Below are 12,718 nucleotides of genomic sequence, written 5' to 3'. Positions count from 1 at the left end.
AAAGCACATTTGGGAGGAGGCAAATGGTGCTTTCAAAATACCGGGCGCTGACGGACCTGGCGTGACACACATTTTGTCTATGTGTGTGCCCAAGTCCGTCCGTCCGCCCCGGCAGGTCACCACCCAAGGCCCACCACGGCGGGAGGCGGCAGGTGACCAAGACCGCCGACGCTGAAGCACCCTGAAAGACCAGGCCAGGGGCACGGAGAGGCTGCGGGCGCCCTTCCTTTTCCTCAGGCACGCTCTGCGGGAGGCGGGCGCCCTCCAGGCAGCCTCTAGCCAAGAGCCCGTCGCTTGTTACGAAGGAAGGACGGACGGGACGGACGGGACCCGCGGCAGCCCCGCCGCGCCTCACCGCCCGGCCCAGGCACCGAGAAAGGCCCGGGCCTCCCGGCGCTCGCGGCCCGCGCATGCGCCGTGCCACGCCGCGCAGCGCCGCCACCCCTCCGGCCGCCGTTGGCCGCCGACCGTATCCACAGCGGGGGAAAGGCGCGGGGGGGAGGGAAGGAGAGCGGGCGGGCGGGCAGGCGCCGCTGCGCCTGCGCGGGCGGTTCGCGGGCAGCCCGGGCGGGGGGAGCCGAGCCGAGCCGAGCAGTGGGTGGCCGCGCGCGCGCGAGCCCGGTGGCGTGGCCGGCCGTGCAGGCGCCCGGCGCTGCGTGCCGCTGCCGCTGGGCATGGTGAGCAAGGGGCCGCTGCTGCGTCTGTTGACCGCCATCAACCGGAGGAGGATGAAGCTGCTCATGGGGCTCGCCTTCGTCGCCTATGTCGCCTGTGAGTGAGCGGGGGTGGGGGCGGGTCTGGCCCGGCCATTCATTGCCTGCTGGCCCGGCGCCCCCGGCCCGCCGTGTCCTCCGCCGCCGGGAGAGAGGAGGTGGCCGTTCTTCCCGCGCCTCGTTGCTCTGCCCGGTTGCGAGGCGCCGCAGCGCGGCTGCTCCGGCCCCGGCGGGGAAGGGGGCTCCCCGCGGCCCCCCGCCTTTCCGGGCGGCGCGGCTGAGGGCTTCCTCCGTTTCCCCGCCTCCCCGCCCGGCTGAAACTTTCCCAAGTCCGGCGGGCAGCCGGCTAGGCCGTGGCGGAGGGCGCCTGCGGGGCCGCCGGGCGGGCCGTGCCCGGGGTCCCCGTCAGGCATCTTTCCCCTGCCCCGTCCCGAGGGCTTGCGCGGGGAGGACCCCCCCCGTGCCCCCCGGGCGACCGCCGGGGGTGGCGTTCGCACTGAGGGCGACTTCCTCCGGGGGCAGGCGGCCGCGCTTCCCCTCGGTGCCCCGCGGGAAGGGGCTCTCGGGGGCTCGCCGGCGCCGTGCGGCAGGCAGCCGGCCTTCAGGCCCAGCCTCGGGCGTGAGGTGGGGCGGGCGTGCTGCGGAGGCGCCTGGGCGGTGGGGTGGGCTGCCCGGGCAGAGAGGCTGAGGGGGAGCGGTGTGAGCGAGACGTGGCTCAAGGAGTAAGTATTTCCGCAGCCGCTCCTCAGACCTCTCTTTGTCCGCCTTGGTCTTAACCTGGTAGCTGTGTGAGGTGAGGCTGCAAGGAAGTTTTCCAGGGCAGGCCTCGTGTCTGGTTTTTGTAAAATCCTCTGATGTCCTTCGGGGGCTAAATAAAGGTATGTTTGTTTGTTTATTAGCTCACCGCGTAGCTGGAGTCTTAAGAGCCTGAAGAGAGGCACAAAGGTATTTGGGAAAATCTTAGAATAAGCACTGACAGGGGTATTTATGACTTCAGTTATTAGGCGTGAGTCAAATAGGGTCTTGGATTTATAATATTGTCCTGTCAGCTCTCTTCCCTTTCTTGTCCAGATTCTTCTGTTGCATATTTCATATTCTGTTTATTTTATGTTAGCCTGTTCTGTTTTTAGACTTAGGTAGATTTTATGTAGATGGAACACCATGAGGAAGGATCTTTGAAACCTTGTCAGCTTAGCTAGGGACAAGTGATTCTCGTCGATGCTCCAAAACACACATAGGTGAGCTGGCTTTGGGGGTGGGTGTGTGCATCAGATTTAGGATCCTCCCTTTGCATCTGGGAGGGTGGAGAGGTACAACTCAAGCATTTTGGCAGAAGGGGTGGTGTTTCCTGCCCCAGAAACACAACTTGGAAATCCCTTTACTAACATATGTTACTGTGTTTGTAGGACGTCATTATTTAGATACTGCTGTTATCGTTGAGGTTATGTATCAGCTCTGACTCTTAGGACAGTTTGTCCAAGTGATTTCAGGTTCCATGCATACTGAAGCAGGGACAGCTTAATGTCTGTTCTTATTTTGAAAGGGCTTGGTGTTTTTGCCAAAAATGATACTTAATTTTGAAAACAAAGTTACTAGGCTGCTGTTAAAATACTGGAATTGAGTGGCAATTGACATGGTCATTGGGACCTGGCTATTGATTAGATTCTATGGACAGTAGTTGGTGTTTGCTGTCTAGCTTTGTGGGTAAAAGTGGGCCTTAAGGAAGGGAAAAACTGCCATATGATTTTTGCTGTCTGGGTTGTAAGTTGTAGAAGTCTTCCAAATGCTTGTTTCTGGTCGTTCTTTGGGATTCAGAAAAAATGGAGGAGGAGAGGGACTGCAGATCAGTGTGGCAAAAAGGAGCTTAAAAAGGGACTAGGTTGGTGTCCGATGGGAGTATGTTTTTTGCAAATCTAACGTGTCCGGTTACTGTGCTTTTCAATCTTTTGGCTAGTGGTCAAAAGTAGTGGAATCATTAGTTATGGCCCTGGTGTCTTCAGTATAGTATGATATGCTAGCAGATGCCACTGGTCTAATAGATTCTAGAGAGACTATTTTTTTTTCTATGGAAGTGATTATAATCCCATCCCCCTATCCTAAAAGTGTACTCCTTGCGATATTACTGAATCATCACTGTGCTCTGGTTGCAGTCAGATAATGCCAGACTAAAATAGCATAGAATCTGAGAAAACTGAGCTGCTGGTGTAGGTGTATGTGCTGGCACTTCTTACATTCCTTCTTTTTCAAGTGCTCTCCAAATGCCTAAGTGTTTTCAGGCTGTGCACCTCCTTTCCATGCATTTCCATTCAGTGTTAGTACATGGGGAATCAGATTTGGAGCACATTGTGTTACAGGGAATGAAATACTTGGCAAGTACATTATTTTTTTTATGAACTAGGAGATAGGGCTTTTTTGATAGTGCCAATTTGTCAATCTGTTTGTGAAATCCCGAGAGAATGTTTAGGGAGTATCTTTTCTGAAAGTGTCTTATTTCATAAAAAGCTTCTGCCTTTGAATGCAAGTTTGTTACAAACGTGCCTGAAGAACTTCTTTATGAGAGTTTGCAGACTAAAGGAAGAGCTTATTACAGGTGGTTGAAAGGCTGTCAGCTATCTCACTCTCGAGTCATTGAGTGGCTCTCTTGGTAGTTTCACAGCGCAAGGTGTTGAATGGCTAGGCTGGCTTAGGTATCCCTGCTCCACATCTCCCATTTCCCACCAGCATCCACCACGTACAAGGACTTAAATTTCTGTGCTGTGCACCAGGTAAAGGAACTGGTCTGGACTAAGATCACCTTTTCAGTTTATAACCATTTGGCAGTGTGGGTATTCAGACAGCTGTTTTGGCCCAACTGAGGAGGCCGTGCAGTGGTGAAATGGGCAGCTGGGAGTGCTGTTGGCAGCGTTGCCATCGTGAGCTTTGCAGGTCTGCAATTAGTGTCTCACCTAAGGAGTCTTGTTGACATTGGTTAAAGTATCACTGTGACATGAGGTGCACAGTCAGGCTCACGTTAAAGATACCTAGAACTGTTTTTATGGACTTCACTGGTTTCCCTAGTGGCACTGAGTTAGAAGGATCCTTGCTTTACATCTAGGTTTGAATTAAAGTAATATTTGATGTCTCGTTTCTGTAAATCTAATTTCTATTAGCTTAAAAAAAATAGTCATACACTTGAAACAGTGTGCTATGCATAGTTTGTGTATATAAAAATAGAACCCCAAAGGAGCACTTCTATGCAGCAGGCAGTTAAAAGCTGTTGTAACTTAAGTGACTGTTCCCTGGCAAAACTAAAGTGAACAGTTTAACTAACAGTTACATTTACCTTATCTGTAGGCCCTAGGTGAAAGGGGTGATTTTACTCCCCATCACCCAAGTGATGAATCTGGAGATAGTGCAGCTAGCGAGCTGTCAAAATCACTCTGTAATCTGGTAGAATGCTACCCTTTTTTTTTTTTTAATATTTTTCAGAATTAGCTTAGTTGACTCACTTGCAGTGCTCTTTCCTTCTGTGAACGTTGCATGGCTATACTGTGCTACATATAATGGGAAGCCTTGCCCAAAGGTTGAATTTTCATTGCCCTTTTAAAAGGACAGAGTCTTCTGCTACAGCTTTTCTCTGATTTAACCCCCAGCAAGATACTGCAGGAGTGCTAGTGCTGACAAAGGCGGGGGGGGGGGCATGCATGCATGTGGAGGTGGACTGAAACAAATCCTTTCAGTCATGGGCTGCACTTGCATCATCTTGAAGCCATTGCAAAACCACAGCTTAGGAACATGAGGTGAACACAAGTGAAGTGGATTTAATTGATTTCTGTTGTCTGTAATGAGAAATGTAGACAGATCATAAACCAGCAACCAATTAAATAGATATTGTTAAAAAAAAAATCCAGTGTCACCACAATATGAGAAACTTATATGCAGGCTGAGAATTTTGTCGTTTTTAAAAAGCCCACCTGTATGTGGATTAGTATGTCAATACATAGACACCTTAAACTCATTCCCTTTAAAGTTTTACGTGTTTCTTCAGCTTTATAAGGACATACTGAGATGCTTCTGTGAGGCTGTCTTTGTAGAATTAAGACCTTACTTAAGTTGTTGGAAATACACTGTAAAATCTTGTAGCCAGGATTTAAAGACCAGAGCTTGTCAATCTGCGTGGTTTGCTTTAATCTTGATGCTACTGTAAATAATCTACTGATGTCTTGGTATAACAAGGGAGTTGCATGTTCTCTATGAAAATAGAGTTAAGAGCTCTATTTCTGGTAAAGTAGAACGGTTCTCTTTGCTCATTTGTAGATCAAATGGTTCTCAGGAAGTATGTCTGTAGCCTTGTTCCTTTTCCAAGGGAAAAAAGAAGGAATAGTAGGGTGCTGTCAGGAGATCCAAGCTTAAGACCTCGTTACCTTTATAAGATAAATTACAGCACGGCTACTGAAACAACTTAAAAACAAAATGTCAAAGTAATGTGAGGGAAGTACATGCTGCAGTGTAGTGCCTTGACTTCTCCCAGCATTGTTAGTTTCCATGGTTGTTATCCTTTGTTTTACAAGGTTAGCCATTTGTTTTTGTCAGATTTTCATCAGCTAGGAAGAATGTAATGTGCTCTCCTCAGAATATCAAGGTGTGAGTAAGCTTTTCTGTTTGAATCTTGCCAGCCCCTTGCATGTTGCTTGTCTTGCATATGTTCAAAACAAAGGTTAAATGCTACTTAATGTTGTGTTCTGATAAGCTTTTACTTTCACTTTTCATAACAGAAAAGTAGCTGCGAATTTGGTCCTGTCCTATTGCTTCAGGCTAGCTGTCTGAAAATTCAGCACTGCTGTGGAGAATACCAGAAATCTTCCTTCCCCAGCTGTTTTACAACTAGACAGCAGGATTGACTGGCCATGGAAGAGTTAGAAATGGTCTGATGTGACATCAGGCTCGCCTGCTTTTTGTGTCAGCATGCCATGGATTCTCCACCAAAAAACCCAACCAAAAACATTTGCTTGTTGGCTTCGTGTACTGCAGAGCTGCCTTTCATCTGTGGGTTTATGCAAATAAGTTTACTGTCTTCAACAGCTTCCAGGTCCCTGCTCATCAGGCTTCCAACTAGCCGTAGCCGTATAGCTTATGAAAATTTGTTCACGCTTCAGCTGAGTTTGTCAGGAATAGATGGACTCCAACTCTGCTTTGCTAGCCATGATGTTTTAAACCAATTTTTTGGCATCCTGGAGAAATTCACCCTTAGAGTTTCCAGCTTATCTTCATTTAATATTTGTCTTTAGTATTTGTCTTTAATATTTTATCTCCATTTAGTATTTGTCTTTAATATTTTATCTCCACTTAGTATTTTCTGTGGCGTGTGCAGGAGGTGGTGCTGTCATCATTCTACTCAAGGACAAACACTCTTAGAGCTTTCATCTTCTTTCCCCTTGATGTTTTTGCAAAGGAGAAATGTTTCCCTATCACTTACATTGCTTGTTTCTTTTCTGTAAGGTTGGTTGACCAAAGCAGAGTTTACGTGAAACTGGTAGTTTTCTACTTCTCGTTTGTGGACCCTAGGGAGGGAGAGGTGGGGGTTACTGCACCAACTTACCTGAAGGGGTTTGTAAAAGGTAACTGGGAAAAGTGAGTTTGTTTTAGTCACAGTGCTGACCATTGGAGCATGCTGTGAGTCTGCTGAAAACAATCTTAGCAGTCAACAAACTTAAAATAAAATGCTGAAAATAATCGATTTGAGTCATGACCCCTCAATTGATTGCCACCCTAATTTGAGTCACGTTACCTTGGGTGGCTGCTCAGTTTCTGGGGTTTGGCATGCATGCTGGTGTATCATCACTATTTTGGGAGTGTGGAATATTCTCTGCCTCTCTGAGTTTCTTGAAAAATGTCCCACAGTTCTGCTAGCCATGTCTGGGAAACAAAGGGAAGGTCAAGGGCTAAATTAAAGACGACAGTGCCCCCCCCCCCCCTTTTTTAAAAGCATATGAAAAATCAGGGCTGCCGTCTAGATTGGGGAAAGCATGATTTGTGTAAAACTGCATATGATATATTCCAGTTGTTGAGATAATAGTTCTGCTGCTTTCTCTTTCATTCACTTGAAATAGGGAGATGTGTGGCCCTAACAGCAGCACGTACAGGTCTGTTGGCTTAGAAGATTTCTGTTGGTTTTTTTAACCTGCCGTGTTGCTTTAAAGCAAAGGGAGAAAATGCTTTTCTCAACGAATTCTGTGCATTTGAATTGTGTAGATCAGATTTATCTAGAGATAGATGTCATTTCATAGTTTTTTTTTTCATCATCTGCTGCTGTTTAAGGAAAGATACTTAGAGTTTTCAGTTCTCTATTATTAAGTGAAAAGGGGACACAGGAATGTTAGCAATTTAGATTGCTTAGCTTTCACATTGCCAAAATAATTTTGACCCAATTCAGAATGTAATTATTACATAGTACTCCAGTTAGGTATAGGTCAAAGTCTTTCTGTCTTCCTTGGCAATTCAAACCTTTTGTAGGCAGTCAGCATATTTGCAAACCATTTTGTTGTTTCAAGCCAGTAAATTCAAAGCTAGAAATTCTGTGATGTCCAGGCACACTCAAGTATATGTGGTGATGAAAATCGAAGATCCTGTTTGGGACTTCATAACTCTGATGAGTTATATGCATTCTGTTTTTTTGTTGTAAATACTGGATTTTTTTTCTTTTTGTAGTAACTAACAATTGAAGTGCATTACCTTACTTGTGGCAAAATACAAAGGATAGACAAAAATGGTTGAGTAGTGGTAAAGAATGATATGCTAAAGATATGAGATAGGAAGGAGTAGAAACACTGAACAGAGAACTGGAAAAAAGGCTTAACAGAAGAGTTGGAAAGAATTTGCCGTCTGGGAAACGAAGAACAGAATTCAGTCATAAAGTGATGATGCTAACTGAAATGGTTAGAATAAGTATTCATGGTTAGCTACCCATCCAGTATGAAGCTCCATTAACTCTTGTAAAGAAAGAAAATTTGCATAATGTTGTCTCTCACAGCTGTAGGAGTGTATCAGTTTGCCAAAGTTTAAGTATTTGTTCTTAAGGTACAAAAATGTTGTCCTGGTGACTGTGCCTTTGTTTTGCTAGGTGATGACTGGCTGGGGGATTGACATAGAGTGGTGGTGGTATCTAAGTTGAAGAGAGAGCATCTTCCCCTTCAGAAAACCCTGTACCTGGTGTCTAGGGTACTTCCCACGTGGGAAAAGCTACAGTTCCTATCTGCTGTCTTTGATTTGGGGGAGAAACTTTACTGTTGAACAAGATGTCAGTTCAGGAAATACAACAGGAAGAACTACTTACTGTACAGAAATCTATGTAGACATAGCAGAGGAGTAGGTTTTTTATTTTTTTAATATTCAAATTATTGTACATTCCCCAAAGGCATAATCATAAACTTCACCCAGGAAGGTGACATTCTGTAATACAAAGTTATGATTAGTAATTGTATGTTGTTATCTCCACTAATATTGCAACATACTCTCATCAGTATAATAATTTTCTAAAGCAAATTAACAAACTACTGGAATTACAGATAGGTACAATTGAGGTTTTTTTAATTATTATGGAATCTAGACTATAAAATGCAGTTTGAAATGCATTGGCCAAATCATAGAATGGTTTGGGTTGGAAGGAACCTTTAAAGATCATCTAGTCCAGCCCCCCTGCAGGGACATCTTCAACTAGATCAGGTTGCTCAAACCCTCATCCAACCTGACTGTGAACACTTCCACGGATGAGGCATCCACAGCTTCCCTGGGCAACCTGTTCCAGTGCCTCACCACTCTCATAGTAAAGAATTGCTTCCTTGTATCTAATTTAGACCTACTCTCTTTCAGGTAAACACAGTTGCCCCTTGTCCTGTCACTACAGGCCCTGGTAAAAAGTTTTTCATCATTCTTATAAGCCCCCTTATAAGTACTGAAAGGCTGCAATAAGGTCTCTGCGGAGCCTTCTCTTCTTTAGGCTGAACAACCCCAACTCTCTCAGCCTTTCTTCACAGGAGAGGTGTTCCATCCCCCTGATCATTTTTGTGGCCCTCCTCTGGACCCGCTCCAACAGGTCCGTGTCTTTCCTATGCTGAGGGCTCCAGAGCTGGACGCAGTACTCCAGGTGGGGTCTCACCAGAGCGGAGTAGAGGGGCAGAATCCCCTCCCTTGACCTGCTGGCCACGCTGCTTTTGATGCAGTGCAGGGTACGATTGGCCTTCTGGGCTGCGAGCGCACATTGCTGGCTCATGTCCAGCTTTTCACCCACCAGTACCCCCAAGTCCTTCTCGGCAGGGCTGCTCTCAATCCCTTCATCCCCCAGCCTGTATTGATAACGGGGGTTGCCCCGACCCAGGTGCAGGACCTTGCACTTGGCCTTGTTGAACTTGATGAAGTTCATATTTGCCCACTCCTTAAGCCTGTCCAGGTCCCTCTGGATGGCATCCCTTCCCTCAGTGGCACTACTCAGCTCGGTATCGTCTGCAAACTTGCTGAGGGTGTGCTTAATCCCACTGTCTGTTTCATTAATAAAGTTACTGAACACTACCGGTCACAATACAGACCCCCGAGGGACACCACTTGTTACTGGTCTCCCTTTGGACACTAAGCCATTGATCGCAACTCTTTGGATGTGGCCACTCAGACAATTCCTTATCCATTGAGTAGTCCATCCATCAAACCCGTATCTCTGATTTAGCAACAAGGATGTTGCATGGGAAATAAGTTTCCTAAAGGAAATAATAGTTTTCTTTACATTATTACCTATCTAATTGAGATCTGCAGAAGAATTAAATTAAGACTTTAATGCATCTGTAATTATAAGCATTTTATGAGCTCCCTTTACCTACTTTTCCTTTTTGTCAAGTTTTCCTCTGGAGACAAAAAGTTTACTTCTACCAGGAAACTGAAGCTGCTGAGTGACTATGGAGAGTCAGATTTAAGGAAGAAAATCCTCTTTTGAATGACATTGCATCTCTCTGAAATAGAAAGTTTGGCTGAAGCAATTTACTCTGGACATTCAGAGCTTATAATTTTATTCTAGAAATTCAGATTACGACCGTATATCAGTTCATATTGTTCCTGCATGCTGTTTCTGTTGGTAGTGAGATCCATTTGAAATGAACATCATCTTGTACTCCTCTTGTTCTGAGGAGCAGAGGTTGTAAGGAGAGCGATACAGGGAAAAATTCCTGTCTTTTCAGCTAAATCTACTTAGACGAAAATTTGTGCAAAAGTTTCTTTAACTGAGCGTCTTGAAAATGCAAACAACAAAGCCATTTGGAATGAAAAAGGGTTTTAAAAGAGATTGCATCCATTTTTGGTACAGTTGGATCTCTATGGGCATCATGGTCTTGCTTTTTAAAGCATCTGTTTTAAAATGTATGTGATGCTGAAACTAATATTGACACTAATAATTTCAGATTATGAGTGTTTATTACCATCGGTGCCTTGTGACAGTCTATGACTTGATTTTAATGTCATTTAAAGAGACCCAGAGAAGAGGGATCATCCTGGGGTAAAGTTACAGGCTTCCTTTGAGATTCTGTTTTTTCCCCCCTTCAGATTGTGATAGTGTTATTTTTCTGGTTCCCCAGCCTATTCTGGATGAGTTAATTAAGGCATGCAAGGTTCTCAGAGTAGTAATCTGTATTTTATAGAAACCTATGCAGTAAGTAGTATTGCAGATGACTGGCTCAAAAGACATTCAGGTGAAAACATACATCCTGCTCCTATATTCTGAGGATCTAGAAGAATAACTCTTGCCTGCTATGAAGTGCAGCTGGTCAGAGCTAAAAGTGACTGTGATAGATAGGGAAGCGTCCATTTAATAGTGGATGCTCAACAGCAAATTGCTTGGGATTTCTGTTGTACTTTTTCAACTGTGATCGACGATTTTATGTTTGAGGGTTTTTTTACTTCATGCAGGCAGGGTTGGCTTGTATCCGAAGGATAGTTCTTGGAATATTCCTTTGCTGAAAGTAGCCCAGTCATCATACTGCTCTGCATCCGGCATAATTTCAGAAAGGGTATTCTCTAGGAAAACTAAACAAATCTTTAAATTTCCAGGAATATAAATATATTCAGTAGAAAGAAAACCATTCTTTACTCGTCTGTGACAGATTGGCTTTTCTTTAGGGTAGTTCTGAGAAGTCTTGGAAGTCTACAACAATTTTACCATAAGGCTGTGCTTGCCAAATAGTTATAGCTTTATCTGTCAGAGGCTGGAGGGGGAAAAAAACAAACAACAAACCAAACAAAAAAGAGGATTGGGGTTTTTTGAAAACCATGAGTGATTAACGTGTAGTTGGCAAAATGTAAATACCTCTTTAATAACAATACTGTGATTAAGGCTTTAAGAAACAAGTCTCTTTTCTAAAAGTGCAGCTCTATCACTTCATCCAAGGCATGTCATTCTTCTTTGGAAGCTGTCACTTTAAAGTGTAATGTCTGTGGGAGTGATTAATGCCTCTATGTATTTTTAATCTTCATGGTATTTGTAATTAAATGCTAAATTGCAAAAACACTACAATAAAAATGGTTGTTCTCATTACTTTATGGAAGGGATGCAGAGGGGAAAAAACATCCCAGAACATAGAGAGTCAAAATAGGACTACATCTTTCTCCTACAGGCCATTAAACCAGGCTTTTGTGTGTCTCAGAACAATCCAGATATTCTGATCTCTTCCCTAATGGCAACTTATTATTACCTTAGTCATTGGAGGAGGTTTACAAATAGTCTTTGAGAGAATAAGCAGAACCTCTATTTCTTCTCTCTTGTAGGTGAGCATCTTAATTGTTTGGTTAAAAGTCATGCTTCTGTCTGTCTAGTCCCATTAATCATGAATTCTTCCCTTGCACAGAGTTTCAGTAGATGGCAGGAAGACTCTCTGTCCGTGAATGCTCTCTAGTTGGATGAATAGGCAGTTCTTCATAGAGTCTGTACTGTGTGTGGCTGTGGGGGGTGAGGGTGTTAAATCTCCAAGGTTTGAGAATTGGCATAGGACTATTATCCTGGATGAATACCTCTTGGCTTGAAAGATTTGGCTTTAGAGTTGGAATTTTTTAATTTTTTTTTTTTAAGACTGGCTTTTACAGTGAGGTGCTCAGTTATGTTAGCATTTGCTCAAGTTGGGTCCATTAGGAGTCTGATGCTTTTGAAAACTGGATTTATGTGTAGTGCCGGATTCGTGACCTTGCTGGTATGGAAGCTTTTTTAACCATCCACATGTCTGCAGCTTTTGGTGCCTGAGCTTGGTGGGCCTATCAAGGCGTTTTATGGTGCCTGTGAAGGTTTTTGTCTTGGATTTAGGCTTGTAATTCTGCATCATTCTGCTTGTGGATTTGGGCCCATTTGCCTTAATATGTTTCTGTCATTCTTGCCTGAATGTCAGACTGGCCTTTGCATAACCTTTAGGGCAAGGAAGTGACAAGTCAAGGAAATCCTCTGTAAGCCATAGTCATACTGCTGGTTCTGCAGCTGTGTAAGCCCGTTATATAAACAATTGTGATGTGCATTTAGAAAAAAAACAACAAAACCTTAATTCCACTGTAGTGCGAAACCTTACCTCTGATCCCTCCAACCTTGATGTAAGCTGTAGGTGAACATGCAGTAGCTGAAGAGATCCTCCTTAGAATTGTGCATTCAGAATCCTTTGTGAGGGCGATATGTTCAGGCGAGTTTCTGCAGCACCTCTGCCTGTGAGAGAGGCTTCAGGGTTCTTCAGATCCCTCCATATGGTATTTCCTATGTGGTCCATTTTGCAGTTTCATTCTTTTTTGCAGTGGTACAAAAAATGGAAGGTCACTTACTCCTGCGGAACTGGGATATCAAGCATAGTGTTTCTGGAAGTACACGAATGCCTTTCTGAACTCCCCTTCCCTGCTGTGGACACTGAGCACACACAATTAACGCGTTTTCTTTAGGAAGCCAGTTTCTTGTATGCAATGTAGCTGCACTGTCTTTGCAGCAAAACTGGCAGGGTGATATTTGTGGTGCAGCTGGCGAC

General features: G+C 44.6%; 1 protein-coding gene across 2 annotated transcripts in view; it reads left to right on the top strand.

The window, feature by feature from the left end:
- Nucleotides 1–618: 618 nt before the first annotated feature.
- UXS1 (UDP-glucuronate decarboxylase 1) overlaps nt 619–12,718 on the top strand; it is a 65,366-nt gene continuing 53,266 nt past the window's right edge. Inside the window, exon 1 of one of the 2 annotated variants that reach the window (XM_076360094.1) lies at nt 619–771. In XM_076360094.1, coding sequence (XP_076216209.1) covers nt 675–771 — 97 coding nt within the window. In that variant the 5' untranslated portion in view covers nt 619–674. Of the gene's footprint in view, nt 772–1,416; nt 1,436–12,718 lie in introns of those variants that run through there. The other variant, XM_076360103.1, reaches the window with a different exon arrangement.

The sequence above is a fragment of the Aptenodytes patagonicus genome, chromosome 1 (assembly GCF_965638725.1).
Source record: "Aptenodytes patagonicus chromosome 1, bAptPat1.pri.cur, whole genome shotgun sequence".
NCBI classification, from domain to species: Eukaryota; Metazoa; Chordata; class Aves; order Sphenisciformes; family Spheniscidae; genus Aptenodytes; species Aptenodytes patagonicus.
The sequence above is the reverse complement of the archived record's forward strand: the minus strand, read 5'-3'. Positions and strand labels throughout refer to the sequence as shown.